The sequence below is a fragment of the Phascolarctos cinereus genome, unplaced genomic scaffold (assembly GCF_003287225.1).
Source record: "Phascolarctos cinereus isolate Bilbo 61053 unplaced genomic scaffold, phaCin_HiC Scaffold_726;HRSCAF=1367, whole genome shotgun sequence".
NCBI lineage: Eukaryota > Metazoa > Chordata > Mammalia > Diprotodontia > Phascolarctidae > Phascolarctos > Phascolarctos cinereus.
The window spans coordinates 136,377,806-136,393,746 of record NW_027556098.1 but is presented as its reverse complement, the minus strand read 5'-3'; the positions used below and the strand labels follow the sequence as shown (position 1 = coordinate 136,393,746).

Sequence of the window (15,941 nt, the reverse complement as noted above, 5' to 3'; positions counted from 1 at the left end):
GAAAACTTACTGTGTCAACTCCAGCCAGGAGCATTTCAGTCATGTTGGCATAGATCTCTTCTAATGTTAGCTCTTTGCTAATTAAGAGGTGTGTAAGTAGTCCTCCTTTTATGCTTTCTCCTCTATCCAGTTGGGACTGAATATCCTTCAACTTATTGTCAACATGAATCTGACCTGTTTAAAGATAAACTTATTTTTTAAAAAGGCTTAGTTGAATTCACTCTATAGTTTAGATGTCATCCTACCTTAGTTCTGACAATCCCAGAAACAACTCCATTCAGAGGTTATTAGTCTGAGAATAACACAGTTTTGGACCCTGGAACAGAACCTACATTCAAACAATCACTTTCACATGTAAAAAACGAACATGTGGGCACAGGCATTCCACTTGTATTTTAATTATTTATCTAAATAGGCATGAGCTATATTCAGAATAAAGCAGTTTCACAAATATAGCTAAAAGGCAATGGCTTTACCTCACATGGAAAACATGAAAAACCCACTCTTGCTTGTCAGGAATATTTACTATATAGGATATGTAAGTGGACAGGCAATGTGGTATAGTGCAGTGGTTCCTAACCTGGGATCTGTGAACTTCTATTTATAATATTGATAACTATATTTCAATATAAGTGGATTCTTTTGCAATGCTATGTATTTTATTTTATGCACTTAAAATACTATTCTGAGAAGGATTGGTCATATTGCCAAAGGGGTCCATGACAAAAAAATTAAGAACCTTCACTAGAGTGGACAGTGCACTGGCCTTGGAGTTAGAAAGACCTGGACTCAAGTCTTGCTCTGACACAGAAAGGCTGGTGTTTCCTTGAAAGTCATTTAACCTCTCATTGCTTGGGCCAATCCTCTGAACTACAAGTTACATAGCAGGTGCTGGATTGTATTGGCAGAGAAAGTTCTGCAATGGGAGCTCCCTATGGTGAAGAAATAATATATGGCATTAAAAAAAAAAGTGTACCCAGGATGAAGCTGTATATATGCTTTTATAAAGTGACAGAAGTGTAATAACCTCTTCTGGTATACAAAACCAACATTATCTTTTTAAAATATCCACCTATACAATTACAGTGATTGTACCTGGCTAAAGCAGGAACAATTATCCTAGAACACAGGGGTTTTTTCAGAGTTTGAGAAAGTCACTAATGGATTCCATTCTATTCTCTTATAAAGTCTTTCAAAAACAGAACCAGAAAATATGTCTCCCCTTCTCCTTGCCCTGCCACATTACCCCTCTCCATAGCACAGCCTAGTCCACAGAAAGCCAGTACTTCTGGGGCAGCTTCCCCATGGCCCTAACATTCTCACTAATAGCGAAGCTTGGCTAGTTGGGCTTGGAATAGGCCAAAACCTCAGAAAATCCATCACCCATATTTTCTCCTATGAAAAATTCTGATATCAACAAAAGGTACCTTCATTTCCTTAATTCAATCCTCATTCCTATCTAGCTATAGTCTCTCCTGACTCCACTCCTTTATCACCTTAGCTACCTAATTAGATACGTTGAAGTAGATATCTCATAGGCATTTCAAGCTCAACATGTTGAAAACAGAACTCCTCTTTACTTTAAAACCCTCCCCTCTTTCCAACTTCTCTATTACTATCAAGAGCACCCCCCCATCCTTCCAAAATTCTAGGCTCATTACCTTGATATCATCTGCGTTTCCTCACTTTCAATCACTCCATATAAAAAATATCTTGGCAAATCTTACAGTTTCTACCTCTATAACATGTCTCACATCAGTCCCTCTCTCTCTACTTATACACTCCATATACTTCCTATCCTACTTTCAGCCTTCATTACTGCTTTCCTGAACTATCAAAACAGCCTTCTAATTTGCCTCAAGCTTCATCCACTCCAGTCCAACTACCAACTGGCTGACAAAGTGATTAAGTGCTGGTCTGACCATTTTACTCTCCTGTTTGATAAATTCCACTGGTTCCCTATTACCTCTAAGAGCTATCATATACTCCTCTAGCTCTTAAAATCCTTCACAATCTACCTATCCAACCTTATTATACATTACTCCAGGTTCCAATCAATCTGGACCACATAGTGATAGTCCATTTCCCATCTCCACACCTTTCAGTGAAGATTCCCCAAGCCCAGAATATACTCTCAGCTCCCCTCTGTCTCTTAGAATCTCTAGTTTTCTTTGAGACTTAGCTCATAAACCACCTTCTACTTGAGATCTCTCTTCATCTACCCAGATGCTAGTACCCCTTCCCCTCCACTACAATCACATTGTATGTATTTTTAATATATATATATATGTATATATACATTACATGTGTATATACACACATACATATTGTCTTCCTCTCCCTCCTTTTCCATATCCTAGTAAAATGAAAATTCCTTCAGGCCAGGACTGGTTCACTCTTGTGTTTTTGTCCCCAGCAGCCAACATAGTGCAGGGCACATAGTAAGCACTTAATAAATGCTTGTTGATTATTTGATACAAAAATTCTAGCACTGGTACCCTCTTTTCTGCCTCCACTTCGAATCACAGCTGCAAACAAGGCCACAGAAGATACTGAATATGTTCAAAGTAAATTCAATAGGACAGAAAGTGAAACAAAATATTTGAAACATCTCTCCCAATTTAAAATAATTTAAAGGAAACTTGTAACATCACTTGGATTGAAAATGCAAGTGAAGAAAAAATTTAAAAGGTGAGTCATACATTGTTGACTTAATTTCTTTCACTGTGTGCATCTTAACCAAAGATCAAGCTAGGGAGAAAAAGCCTGTCGGTCGATAGTCAAGACAGTCAGTTGACTACATAGTAATGAGAATATTTAAAGCAAATATGTCAGAATTTAAACATCTAAATAGTGTTCTTCTTCAAAGGCATCCCTTTGAGAAGAATGAAAAAACTTAAAACAAATATAACAGAATTTATATATCCAAATGGTGTTCTTTTTCAAAGGAGTCCCCCTTGGAAGGCTACTATTCAAATGGTTGACATTTCTTTAGCATTATTTGAAACTTCCTTTCAAATTGTTTCTTGATATAGTTCATGACTCATACGAGAAAATTCATATAATTTACAGCCGCACTTGATTTTATAAAAAATTCTCATTAAATTTTAATGCTTTTGTATTTATTATAAACACTGCCACTGGATTGGTATTTACTATTTTTCACAGAAAATAAATAGCATTTCAGTTGTATTATGGGTTAAACTTTTGTGGGGTAAAATGTGGGATTCAATACTGGGATCCTTTACCTCCATATCCATTTCTATATCATTTTTCATTTTTATAAACTGATTCCTTTTGTTGTTGTTGCTTTTTTTAAACTCAGAGTAATTTCACAACATATACCCTGGTACCCTGAACACTTTGTTTTAGCCTTTATAACAAAGAAAAACAATTACACAAAAAAATGACCAACAAATTAACTGTGTCTTCTGCAACACTCTGTAGCTGTTGTCCCCCATTTCTCTACTAAGAAGAGGGATGTCACACCTTGTCAGTCCCTCAAATTGTTATTACCAAAATTGATCACATACTCCATGCAACAGTTTTTTTGTTCCAAACAACTTTCTACTGTTTCTGAAAAATCATTTTCATCCCCAAAACATGAATATTTGCTACCACTGAGGATATTTAAAAGAATATGTCATGGGCTCTAAAAGCAACTCAAAAAAAGAAATTAAAAAATATTTAATCTGCTGGCTGTATTGTTGGAACAAGTGAATACTCATTTGGATGTATAAGTTCTGGTATCTATAAGAATTTTATTCAGTCACATTATTCATATGTTTCATGTCAATTCTCAAAACTGAGCTAAAGGTCTGTTAATACAGATAACATTTACTATAAATCTATTGCACATCAAATCAATCTCTGCAATAAATAACTCACTGTCTTGGATGAAAACTAGAAGTATGACAGGCAGTAGAGTCAGGCCAATTCTAGTTTTATAAAAAGTGACCCTTCAATTCTTCTCTTACTAAATTTGAAGAGTCCATCCCAGGATCTGCAGAATTCTTTCCAGGGTTTAGGGATAAATGGGCGAAGCCATTTGGGAATAGCTCCTGCATACATGGTGGTCTTAAACATACTAAACATCAACTCCAATGCTTCGATGTATTCCACAGTCAGCTGGGGAACATTGTTTTCCAGGCAGCCCAAACGACATTCATAAAGAATAGTAGCCACTCCTAGATGGGAAAAAGGCAAGAGTTTAAAAGCCCTCTTCTGAAATGATGACATTACCAAGGCTTACGTTGTAATAATAAAGCTAAATTTCAAAAGCTTAGGAGACTTGTCACTAGAAATTGACAAATCACAGCTTCATTTTCTTTTTTTAAAATTTATTTTATTCTGAACTAAAGACATAAAACAAGCATTTCCATAACAAAGTGGAATAGAAAAACAAGATTGCACCTAAAATTGCAGATCTACTATGTACAACTTGCTATTCCTTTCAAATATACATTATCATGTAACTTTCTTTCCCTTACCCCAAACTTCAAGATGGCTACCATCAGACACAAATCTGTATGTGCGTGTACACACACACACACACACACACACACACACACACACACACACACACACACACATGCATGCAACTTCTTTTTCTGGATGCAAACAGCATTTTCCTTCATAGGACCTTTGTGGTTAGTTTGGGTATTTATAATAGTCAGGATGACTTGGTTGCTCAAAGCGGTTCTTAAACTATTTTTTTTTTGTGAGGCAATCCTGGTTAAGTGACTTGCCCAGGATCACATAGCTAGTGTCAAGTGTCTGAGGCTTGATTTGAACTCAGGTCCTCCTGACTCCAAGACAAGAGCTCTATCCACTGTGCCACCTAGTGCCCCTCAAAACTGTTCTTAAAACAATATTGTTACTGTATACAATATTCTCTTGGTTCTGCTCATTTCACTCTTCATGACGGAGATCTCTCATTACTTTTATAAAATCATTGAGTTCATCATTTCTTATAGTAGACATATTCCATTATGAACGTTTACCAGAGTTTGTTGAGACATTCCCCAACTGATGGCATCCCTGCAATTTCCAGTTCTTTGCCACCACAAAGAGAGCTGCCATAAATATTTTAGAACATATAAGTTCTTCTGTTTCTGCCCCACTCCTTCCCAAAAGGCTATGATGAGCTGATTTGATTTTTTAAAATTATCTCTGACCCTCTACATTTAACAACTTGGGGGAGGGTGTGTGGGGACTTAGACTCACTGGATTGTTGAGGAAAGAACAAAAAGAGAGATAGAAACAGAGATAAAGATATGCAATAGCAATAAATACAGTTACACAGGTTATTACACAGCTATATTCATTAGTCTTAGGGTGGTTTCTTAAGCCAGTAAGGCTTTAAGTAGCTGTGAATCTGTTTCTTCAACTGTGAAAATAAAGAAACTGGGTTAGATCAGGTACTCTTAGCCATTTTTTTTTTTTGGTGGCATGTACCCCTTTGGCAGTCTGGTGAAACCTATGGGACCCTTTTGAGAATAATGTTTCTAAATACATAAAATAAAATACATAGGATTTCAAAGAAAACCAATTATATTGATTTAGTTAACAAAATATTCTTAAAAACTAAGTTCACAGACTTCAAGTTAAGAACCCCTGGTAGATGATCTCTAAGGTTCCTTCTAGCTTTAACATTCTATGAAACTCATTAAATCAGAAAGTTCTTATAGAATACGAGTGTCAATGCCAGACTATCTATATACATTTCTATATCCTTCAATGAATCACTTCAAACCAGATCCTGAGATGAAATACACATATGACATAATACTGCATTTCACCATATTTAAAGAAAAAATATTTTTCAAAAATTACATATCTATAATCTTATTATTATGTATGCTTCCTTCTTCAGTTTTGTAATTTCTTCTAGCCTAGAATTAAAAAATATAAAAACATCTACTTGTGTGCCCCTGCTTTCAATTTCCTAGATTTTATCCCTTTTTCTTAACACCCATTATGTTGCCTTTCCTTAAAACAAGGGGCATAATGATAGGTGCTGACCTTAGAGAATGCTTAAAGAAGTATCCCTAGAGCTAGCGTGAACAGCCCAAATCCCAGAAACAGCTAGGCAGGATTGGCTTTACAAGCAAATGAAACAGGTGGCTGTATATACTGTGTAAATGGAGGGACATCAGGAACCCTAATTCCTACCCCAAAATGTTTTCCCCATCATACTGTCACTGTTTGAAATTTTTACCTACAGAGAAAGATTCCTCTAGAACAAGGAAAAAAAAGAATCCTATTAAAATGGAAATAACCCTAGAGGGGATGGTATATATACATAAGGCCATAACAACTATTATTACAATTTTAGGGTGAACTAACTTAATAAATTACTTTCTTAAGTAATGTAATTGAAATTGCCTAGGTAGGAGAAGGGCAATGGGATGGGCTTGGAAAATAAAGGCACCACCTAGGAAAGACAGGCCTGGGAATATAAAGTCTCAGAAAGCAGAAATTGTTTTGTCTTTATTTCTGTATTCCCAGGGCCTGGCACAGTGCCTTACACATCATAGATAGATGCTTAATAAATGTTTGCTGAGTTGAACTAAACTGAAATGAACTAGAAAAGGCACCAATACAAGGGGACTCTGACATCATAAGATTAGAAGGTGCCTCATGTGAAGTGAAGGGGGCAAAGACAGAGAAATATTCCAGGTTAGGAGAACAGCACAGAAAAGATAGAATCCTAGAGCATGGGCCTAGAGGCAAAGAACCTGTTTTTGAGCAACTACTGCTACCTTACTTGCTGTGTAAACATGGATAAATCACTTCTTTTGAGCCTCAGTGATCTTTAAAGTCTTTTCCAGGGCTGACATTCCAAGAAATTCCCTGTCTGTAGGCCAAAAAAACTACTATCACAGATTTTGGTCTACAAAGAACCTTAAAAGTCGTCTAATCCAACACTCTCATCTATAAAGCCCGGACAATACTAGCACTTATCTCACAGGCCGTTAGGAAAATTAAATAAGACAATATAGGTAAAGTACTGTCTCTACAAACCTTAAAGTGCTGCATAAATGTTAGCCTTCATTATTAGGAGATTATAGCAGTTTGATGAAAGGCAGGATGACTTAATGAGGAAAGTCCTAGATTTAGAGTCAGGAAGTCCTGGATTTAGGTCCTGCCTCTGACATTTACTAGCTGTGTGACCATGGTCACGTCTCTTAACCTCTCTGAACCTCAGAGTACTCTCTTGAGACATTAGGTCATGGTTGGTTTACTCTTACATTCATTATTTCCCCAACTTCTGAAACTTGGAGAGTAGTCCACTCCAACCTCAAGCAATATTCACTTATCCACCTTAGCTAGTCACTCATCCAGATTTATTTAGCTATAATTCTTAGGTACTTATAACTGGTAGGTAAGATTTTGTCTTTATGCTTCTCCTAACTCATTACTCTTTAAAAAAAGATCTATCCTTTGGATAAATGATAATGAGAGAACCCTTTAAGAAAGACAAAACACTATGAGCTGAGAGTTCAGAGAAAGTTCTGGCTTTCTCACTAACTGTGTGAAATTGGACAAGTCATTTGACTTCTCTGAGACTTTTCTTTACATGTAAAATGAAGAGATTAGACTGTATCAGGTATCAGCAACCAACAAGCAATATAGACCCTTTTAGGTAGATAACCTGAAGCTACTTTACCAAAATAAAGAGTATGCTTTGTATGTATATTTCAATTCATCTTATTTTCTAAAGGAATAAGGAATCTCTAGTCTTGGAGGTTTTCATGCTTCTGCTCTCATGCCCCTGTTCTCACTACCCAAAGCACACAATTCTAAATGAGATGCCCCACATCAGCATTTCCTCCTCAGTTACTCTTCTGGTTCAACAATTCCCTTTCCTTTTCCCATCTCTCTTCCAGCCTGTCGTCATTGCCTGCTACTTGTTATATTATTGCTTCTTTTCACACTTTTCAGGCTCTCCAGCCATTTAAACATAAATACAATTCTCCTTGCATCACCATACCCCACAGGATTGTTGTAACTATATGTAAGGCAGACAGCGCAAATATAATTGCACTGATGTTCAAAGGAGAGAACCTTAGGGTGTTCCCTCCAGCTTATAGGCTGAACCTGTGCATTATAACAAAGGCTTTCTGAGGACAATAAATTAGTATTATTTGGTCTTTCTCTCAAAATAACCTGTATAAACTAAATAAAATAATCAAAATATGCAGTGTAGATGAAGTTGATACAATATCCCTCTGGAATCAACTGATATACACACATACATATAATATCCATATATATTTGTATATATCCATATATATATTTGGATAGATATATATATATATCTCCATATACATTTGTAGAGTTATGCTTTAAGACTATTACCCAAAGTTGCTTTTCTCCATTAAAAGGATGTTGACTTCTGGACTAAGATGATCTCTAAGGTCTTTTCCAGTTATATGACTATGGTTAGATTAATTAATGACACATATTAATGGAGAAACTGTGACTTTTCTAGCCTTATCCTACCAGCCTTGTTAGATGAACATTCTGGTGACTTTGCTGCTGATATAGATTTATCAGTACAGAATGAATCTTTCTATATTTCCTAATATCTATAAATCTACCAAAACAAAAATAACAGCCATGTGGAAAGACTCAAATGTACTATTGTTTGATCATTGCCAGAATTCTTTGGCAGACAATATTATTGTGCTCAGGTTCAACAAAATAGAAAACAACAAAGTCAAATTAGAAGAAATCCACACAACTCTCCTCCTAACACCATCAATCAGTAGCTTTAACAAACAGCATTTCTGAATAAAATGTAACAAAACTTATTTTTCCAATATTTAAGGTATTCTGACATAAGAAAGTTTTCCACACAACTGAAGCCTATCTCTTGAAGCAAAAAAAAAAAAAACCCAACACAAAAAAACCCACAAAAACAAAACAGAACAAAAAACCCCAACCCTTTATTTAAAAAAATGCTAACCATTGTTATGGAAATCTTTCCAAAATGTATTTACATACTTCTTTACCTCCTTAAAGAGAATATTCAACTTAATTTAAGTTTGATGATCATATAAGCTTGATAATATGCATGATTATGCATATTAATTATTGAACTTTGATGTTAGACTACCATATTTCACCACATAATCATTGCCACCACATAACTGTCGCACCCTATGGGGGTTGGGTTTTTTTTTTCATCCAAAAATAGGTTTATAACTTTTCATAGTGCATGGTATATTCTGTTATTTGGTATATGGTATATTGCATGGTATAATTCTGTTCCTCACATGTCTCATAAGGTAAACAGAGCAGGAATGTATTCACCAATGGCACATGAGTATACATTTATCTCTCAATCATTGCCAGCCCGGAGCCTAGAATTCTCAGCGCATGTGCATTGTCAGTATTCAATTTTAACATATTTTCGTGAATACTCTGTGCACCCTAATCTTGCGCCAAAGACAGCTTAGTAATAAATGATTTTTATGTAATACCAGCAGAATTTTTAAAAAGCTTCACATGATGGTTACACCCCACTTTTTTTACAAAAAATCTGGCATAAAATCTGCGATGATTATGCAGTGAAATACTGTATTAGAGCTGAAAGGGACTTTTAGAGATGGTCTAGTCTGCCTTCCTCATTTGATGACGAGGAAACTGAGACCCAAAAGGTGAAGTGACTTGCCTAAGGTTTTCAGACAGCTAACAAGTGGCAGAGCTGTGACTCAAACCCTGGTCTTCTGAGTTTTTTAACTCTAAAGACTTTCTATATACTGCATCATTAGCAGCTATTTAGGTGTGCAGATGAAATTAACCTTATACTAAATAGCCATGGGAGCGGCTAGGTGGAACAGCAGATGAAGCACCTAAAGCTTAGGAAGACCTGAATTCAAATCTAGCCGAGGGATCCTGGGCAAGTCACTTAACCCTGTTTGCCTCAGTTTCCTCATCTGCAAAATGAACTGGAGAAGGAAATGGAAAACCATTCCAGTATCTTTGCTAGGAAAACCCCAAATGGGTTCACAAAGAGTTGGACAGGACTGAAATGAATGAACAACAAAAAATAGCCTCAGACTGTTTTCTATAACTTTCAAATTCTTACAGCTGTTTTAAAAATAGTTTTTCTTTCTTTTCTTTCCCTCTCAGTCTGACTTTGTCACTTCAAGGTTTTGTCAGTTCCTTTACGTCTATCAGCCTCCTCCAGCTTCCTAATTTTCTGTAGCATGCGTGAAAGAACAGGCCATAAAAAAGTAGAGTTTGAGAAAACAACTATATACTTTCATAACACATTATTTGGTAACATCTGATTTATCTTATGGTAAGATCTCCTTTCCCCCTAAAAAAAAAAATAAACCAACAGATCCCTGGTTCTACAAAACAAACACATGAATCTCTGTGAAAGTTCACTCATCTTTCTTTCTTTTCCTGATCTTACATGCTGAATGCTCACCTTCCATTGAGTATTTGAAGAAAAGATTATTAACATTAGTCACAGTTTCTCCATCTGCTTCCTGGCTCTTGAGGATGTAAATTCTTTTAATCAAATCAGCAATAACTTGGTTGACTTCTCCAGAAAAAATAGCCACATCTTTGGGTTTCAAAATTTTTTGTCTCAATATGCTTCTCATCTTTAGCCACTGCTCGCCTTCCCTAAAGAAAAAAATTAATTTCTAGTCATATTATGTAAGTGTGTACAGGTGAGAAATTACAAGGAACTGTAAAAATTTCTCAATGACAGCAAAGTAATTGCTAGATTTGTCAATCATTCAGATAGGAAGACCAAACAATAAAAGAAATGAAATTTAAAGGAGGAGCTTGGGTTGTATATGAGGTAGCACTCTTTGACTTTGAATGCAAGAACATACTAGAATCAAAGATTGTGGAATCTTTGTTCTTGGAGATCACTAAAAAAAGAATAGATAATCATCTATATACTATTTGGTTTACTGCTGTTTACTACCTTTTGAGCCTATGGCTATTCAGAGCTTTATGTCTGAGCTTTAAAAATGTGAAGAAAAAGATCAGTTGCTATTATGAATTGTATTGATGCTGTCAATAAAAGTATTATTATGCCCTTCAAAAACCCTACAGTTATAATATAATGATACATAAAAGTGTTGCAAACATCAGTGAACAACATACTCAAACCTAAGTGATTAGATGTGAACATTTAAAAAAATTACTGCAGCCCTTTGTTAATGACACTGCTGAATTTTAGTACCAAATTATGGTCTGGTTGGCCAGCATTGGTTAAAAAATTTACCTGTCAATAGGATCAAATGATCATTAGCAGGCCCTTCCAGCTCTATTGTCTGTAAGTTTAAAAAATTATGATGGTTTTCATTGGTTATATGTGATTACCTAAAACTGCAATATGCTATTTGATAAATATCTCCTTTCTGTAGAAAGCAGGGACGACTGAGATCTGGCCAGAAGAGATCTTCCATATGAATTAATGCTATTTATCTACAGCAGTTAAGAGTGCACACAATTCACCCTCCTGAGCTGGTATTTTTAGCATCACTTTATTGCAGTTAAAACACTATACAAATAAGAAAAAAAAATAACTTAAGACTATTTTGAATAATGCCTATTTGCTATAGTTCTTAAAACAAGGATAAAATACAATAGAACAAATATATTTTACCCTCTACCCTTAAGGAACTTATACATTCTAACAGGAGAACAGTTATGATATACAATATGCATAATAAATCACTTTACAGATTTACAAAACAAAATGTTATATGAAGCTTGAGGGGGAAAGTGATTAGAAAGATAAATTTGCAGCATCTGAATTGAACTTTGAAGGATGGGTAGGAATTCAACAGATGAAGAGAGAGAAAGAATACACTCCAAGCATAAGGCACAATGGGAACTCTTAGATGCATAGAGAATGCAATGTATGTTTTGGGGAGGGTAGTGGCATTTTCTTGCCTTGTTTGGTAATAGAAAAGAGTGTATGAAGTTATGAGTTAAGATTGAAAAGGCAGAATTGTGCCAGGTTATAGAGGGTCTAGAATACCAGGCAAAGAAGTTTGAATGTAATTTTGTAGGCAGCAGGAAGCCACCTGTAAATTTCTGAGCAGAGGAATCTATGAACATGGAAGATTACTGTGAAAGAAATATGAAGAATAGATTAGAGGTGGAAAGACCTGTAGGGAGGCTGCTACAATATTATGGGTGGGTGGTAAAGAGGCCTACACTAGTTTGGCACTATCAATAAAGAAGAGAGCATGGACTTGAGAGATTTTGTGGAGATGAAATCAACAAGACCTTGTAACTGATTATACATATATGAGGTGAGGTGAGGGTGAGGGAAAAGTTAAAGGTTGCTAACATGTAGGACCAGATAAATAAATGGTTGCACCACAAACAGAACCCGAAATCTGTAGGGAAAATAACTTTAGGAGTTATGCTAGTGATCTCAGTTTGGAGCAGAGTTTAATGATGAAGACGTGGATCTGAAGCTCAGATCATAGAAGGGCTTGGAGCTGTAGCTACAGGTGATAATTAGATGCAGAGGTTGAAGCTATAAGAATAAATATGATTGCCAAGGGAAAGGCTGTAGGAGGAGAAAAGGACCAAGGATAGAGCCTTTTTTATTATAATAATTATCAATGACTACATAGGAATATCGAAAATTGCAGTGTACTATTTGAAGCTACATATGAACATCTTGGAGAAAAACCACATTAAGAGGCTGCAAAGAAAATGAGAAATCCATGAAGGAGCCAAAGGAGTGATTATAGAGTTAGAGAGCCAGAAGAATGTGGCATTGTTTGAAGCCAAGTGAAGAAAGACTACCTAGTAGGTCATAAGTATCAGTGTTGAAGAAAGGCTGAAGAGGGTCATTGGAATGAGCAAACTGGAGGTCAATGATAACCTTAGAAAGAATAGTTTCAATAAATTCATGGTGGGAAAAGCATGACTGAAATGGATGGATGAGAGAATAGATTGTCATAAGGTGAAGGCTTTGGGCATAAAACAGTAAATGGATGGACTGAAAAGATTCAAGGGAATGATTTTTTAGGATAAGGTAAACCTGAGCAGTTAGACAAAGTTCTGCATGGCATTCATTAATTACTGACACAGTTTAAACACATGTATGTACTTACGCAGAAATAAGCCCCGTAGACCTTCCTCGTAAGTCCCTATATTCTTGCCAGGACTCCATATTGGCTCTCTGCGGAGTGGTTCCCTCTGCTCGGAGAACCTGAGCCACCATGTCTCTGTCTGCAATAGATACTACAAATTGAGGACCAAAGTGAGACTTGAAGATTTTTCCATATTCCAATGTGTGTTTTTGCTGCAATACCATGGAGAAATCGGAGAAGAATAAAAAACACACATTAAGGAAAACATTCTACAAAGATACACTTTAACAAAAAAATTTTCCTGATTTTGCCAAAATATATGTCACAAATCAAAGTCTCTATCCTACAGAATAGTATAGTGAAAATAACACTAGATTTGGAATCAGAAAAATCATGATTCAGGTCTTGGTTCTGTTGCTTAAAAGTTCACATAAACTCTTTGAATCTTGATTCCCTTATCGATATCGTGAGGATGACACTTCTATCATTATCTACTTCAGGACTGTTCTAAGGAAACACTTTGTAAACAGTAAAATTCATGTAAATTAGTTATTATTAATATTACTGAAGTAAACCTATGATTTCATATGATAAAGATATTTTTCAATTCTTAAGATTTTTAATTCTGAAGAGATTTACTTGGTAAGGTGAAGCACTAGGAGAAATATATTATTGTGTATTTCAAGTAAAATGAAAGTGAACTTGTTAGAAGAGTAATAAAGTAGCTACCTATCTCTTGAACTTACTCATGAGCAATTTGAATAAAAGGGTCAAGGTGTTTCCCTAAAACTAACAGCTTTTTAAAGGTAGATTACTCAGGAATACACGTAACTAGAGCTTAAGTTGGATAAATTAAAGGTAGGTTAAAATTAAAGGTATTAATAGGTAGAAAAGGAGCTATACTAAAAAAAAAATGAATACTGTGTGTTGAACAGAATTTAGCAAGCAGATAATGAATTAAAACACTTTTCACTGTAATTGAAAAGTTATTCCAGATATGGTATACTTAATGCTGAGAACTGTCAGAGGAAAGAAAAGAAGATAAAGTACAAACCAATTTTATTTAACAAACTAAGCAAATTAACAAAATTAAGCATCATTACATTGAATATGAGGCAGCATAACCCTAGTGCAGGAGTTCTTAACGTTTTCCTTGGGTTTTTTGTGTGGTTTTTTTTGTGTTTTTTTTTACTTTTAGGCAATTGGGGTTAAGTGACTTGCCCAGGGTCACACAGCTAGTGTCAAGTGTTTGATCTGAGGCTGGATTTGAACCCAGGTCCTCCTGACTTCAGCACCGGTGCTCTATCCACCGCACCACCTAGCTGCCCCTTAACGTTTTCCTTGGCATGAACTCCTCCGGCAGTCTGGTGAAGACTCTTCTCACAATGATTTTTTTAAAATTAATTTATTTTGATTTATCAACAATCACTTCCATATGCTTTTGAGTTGAAAAGTTTTCTCCCCCTTCCTCCCCCCAACCCTCCCCAAGACAGTGCACAATCTGATATAGGCTTTACATTTACATACCCATTAAACACATTTTCACATTAGTGAAGTTGTAAGTAAAAATTAAAACCAATAGGAGGAACCATCAGAAAGATGAAACAAAACTCAACAGAAGGTAAAAATAAGTGATAGCGATTCAACTTCCATAGTTCTTTTTTTGGATGTGGACAGCATTTTCCATCCCGAGGCTTCTGGAGATGTCTTAGATCCTCATAATGCTGAGAAGGGTTCAGTTTAACAATCCTAGTCATTGCATAACGTGGCTGTTATTGCGTACAAAGTCCTCTTGGTTCTGCTCACTTCACTCAGCATCAGACCATATAAGTCTTCCCAGGTTTTTCTGAAGTCAGCCTGTTCATCATTTCTTATAGAACAATAGTACTCCATTACATTCATATACCACAACTTTCTCAGCCATTCCCCAATTGATGGGCATCCTCTCAATTTCCAATTCTTTGCCACCACAAAAAGAGCTGCTATGAATATTTTTGTACATGTTGGTCCTTTTCCCATTTGTGTGATCTCTTTGGGATATAGCCCTAGAATGCTATTGCTGGATCAAAGGGTTTGTGCATAGTTCCAAATTGTTCTCCAAAATGGTTGGATCATCACAACTCCACCAACAATGTATTAGTGTTCCAATTTTCCCACATCTTCTCCAACATTTATCATTTTCCTGTTTTGTCATGTTGGCCAATCTGATAGGTGTGATGTGGTACCTCAGAGTTGTTTTGATTTGCATTTCTCTAATCAATAACGATTTAGAGCATTTTTTCATATGACTATAGATGGCTTTAATTTCTTCATCTGAGAACTGTCTGTTCATATCCTTTGACCATTTATCAATTGGGGAATAGCTTGTGTTCTTATAAATTTGTCTTAATTCTCTATATAGTTTAGAAATGAGGCCTTTATCAGAGAGACTCGTAAAAATTCTTTCCTAATTTTCTACCTTTCTTCTAATCTTAGTTGCATTGGTTTTGTTTGTGCAAAAACTTTTCAATTTAATGTAATCAAAATTACCCATTTTGCATTTCATAATGTTCTCTATCTCCTGTTTGGTCATGAATTCTTCTGTTCTCCATAGATCTGATAGGTAAACTATTCCTTGTTCTCCCAGTTTACTTATGGTATCAGCCTTTATATCTAAGTCATGAACCCATTTTGACTTTATTTTGGTATATGGTCTCACAATGATTTTAAAAAATTCATTAACTGAAGGAAAAGATAAATTTTAGAGATTAGTGAAAGGAAAGATGATTTCTTTTCTCATTCTAGTTCACAGACCCCTAAAATTTATGATCCATGGACCCCATGGTCTAATGGAGAGAGGGCTAGCTT

At 35.7% G+C, this 15,941-nt stretch overlaps 1 protein-coding gene across 2 annotated transcripts in view; it reads right to left on the bottom strand.

The window, feature by feature from the left end:
- CYP27C1 (cytochrome P450 family 27 subfamily C member 1) overlaps positions 1-15,941 on the bottom strand; it is a 43,126-nt gene that overhangs the window by 16,429 nt on the left and 10,756 nt on the right. For both annotated transcript variants that reach the window (XM_020967198.2, XM_020967197.2), the window contains 4 exons: positions 13,116-13,306; positions 10,448-10,647; positions 3,978-4,187; positions 11-174 (listed from right to left, as the gene is read on the bottom strand). In XM_020967198.2, the coding sequence (XP_020822857.1) occupies positions 11-174; positions 3,978-4,187; positions 10,448-10,647; positions 13,116-13,306 (765 nt within the window). The remainder of the gene's footprint in view (positions 1-10; positions 175-3,977; positions 4,188-10,447; positions 10,648-13,115; positions 13,307-15,941) is intronic.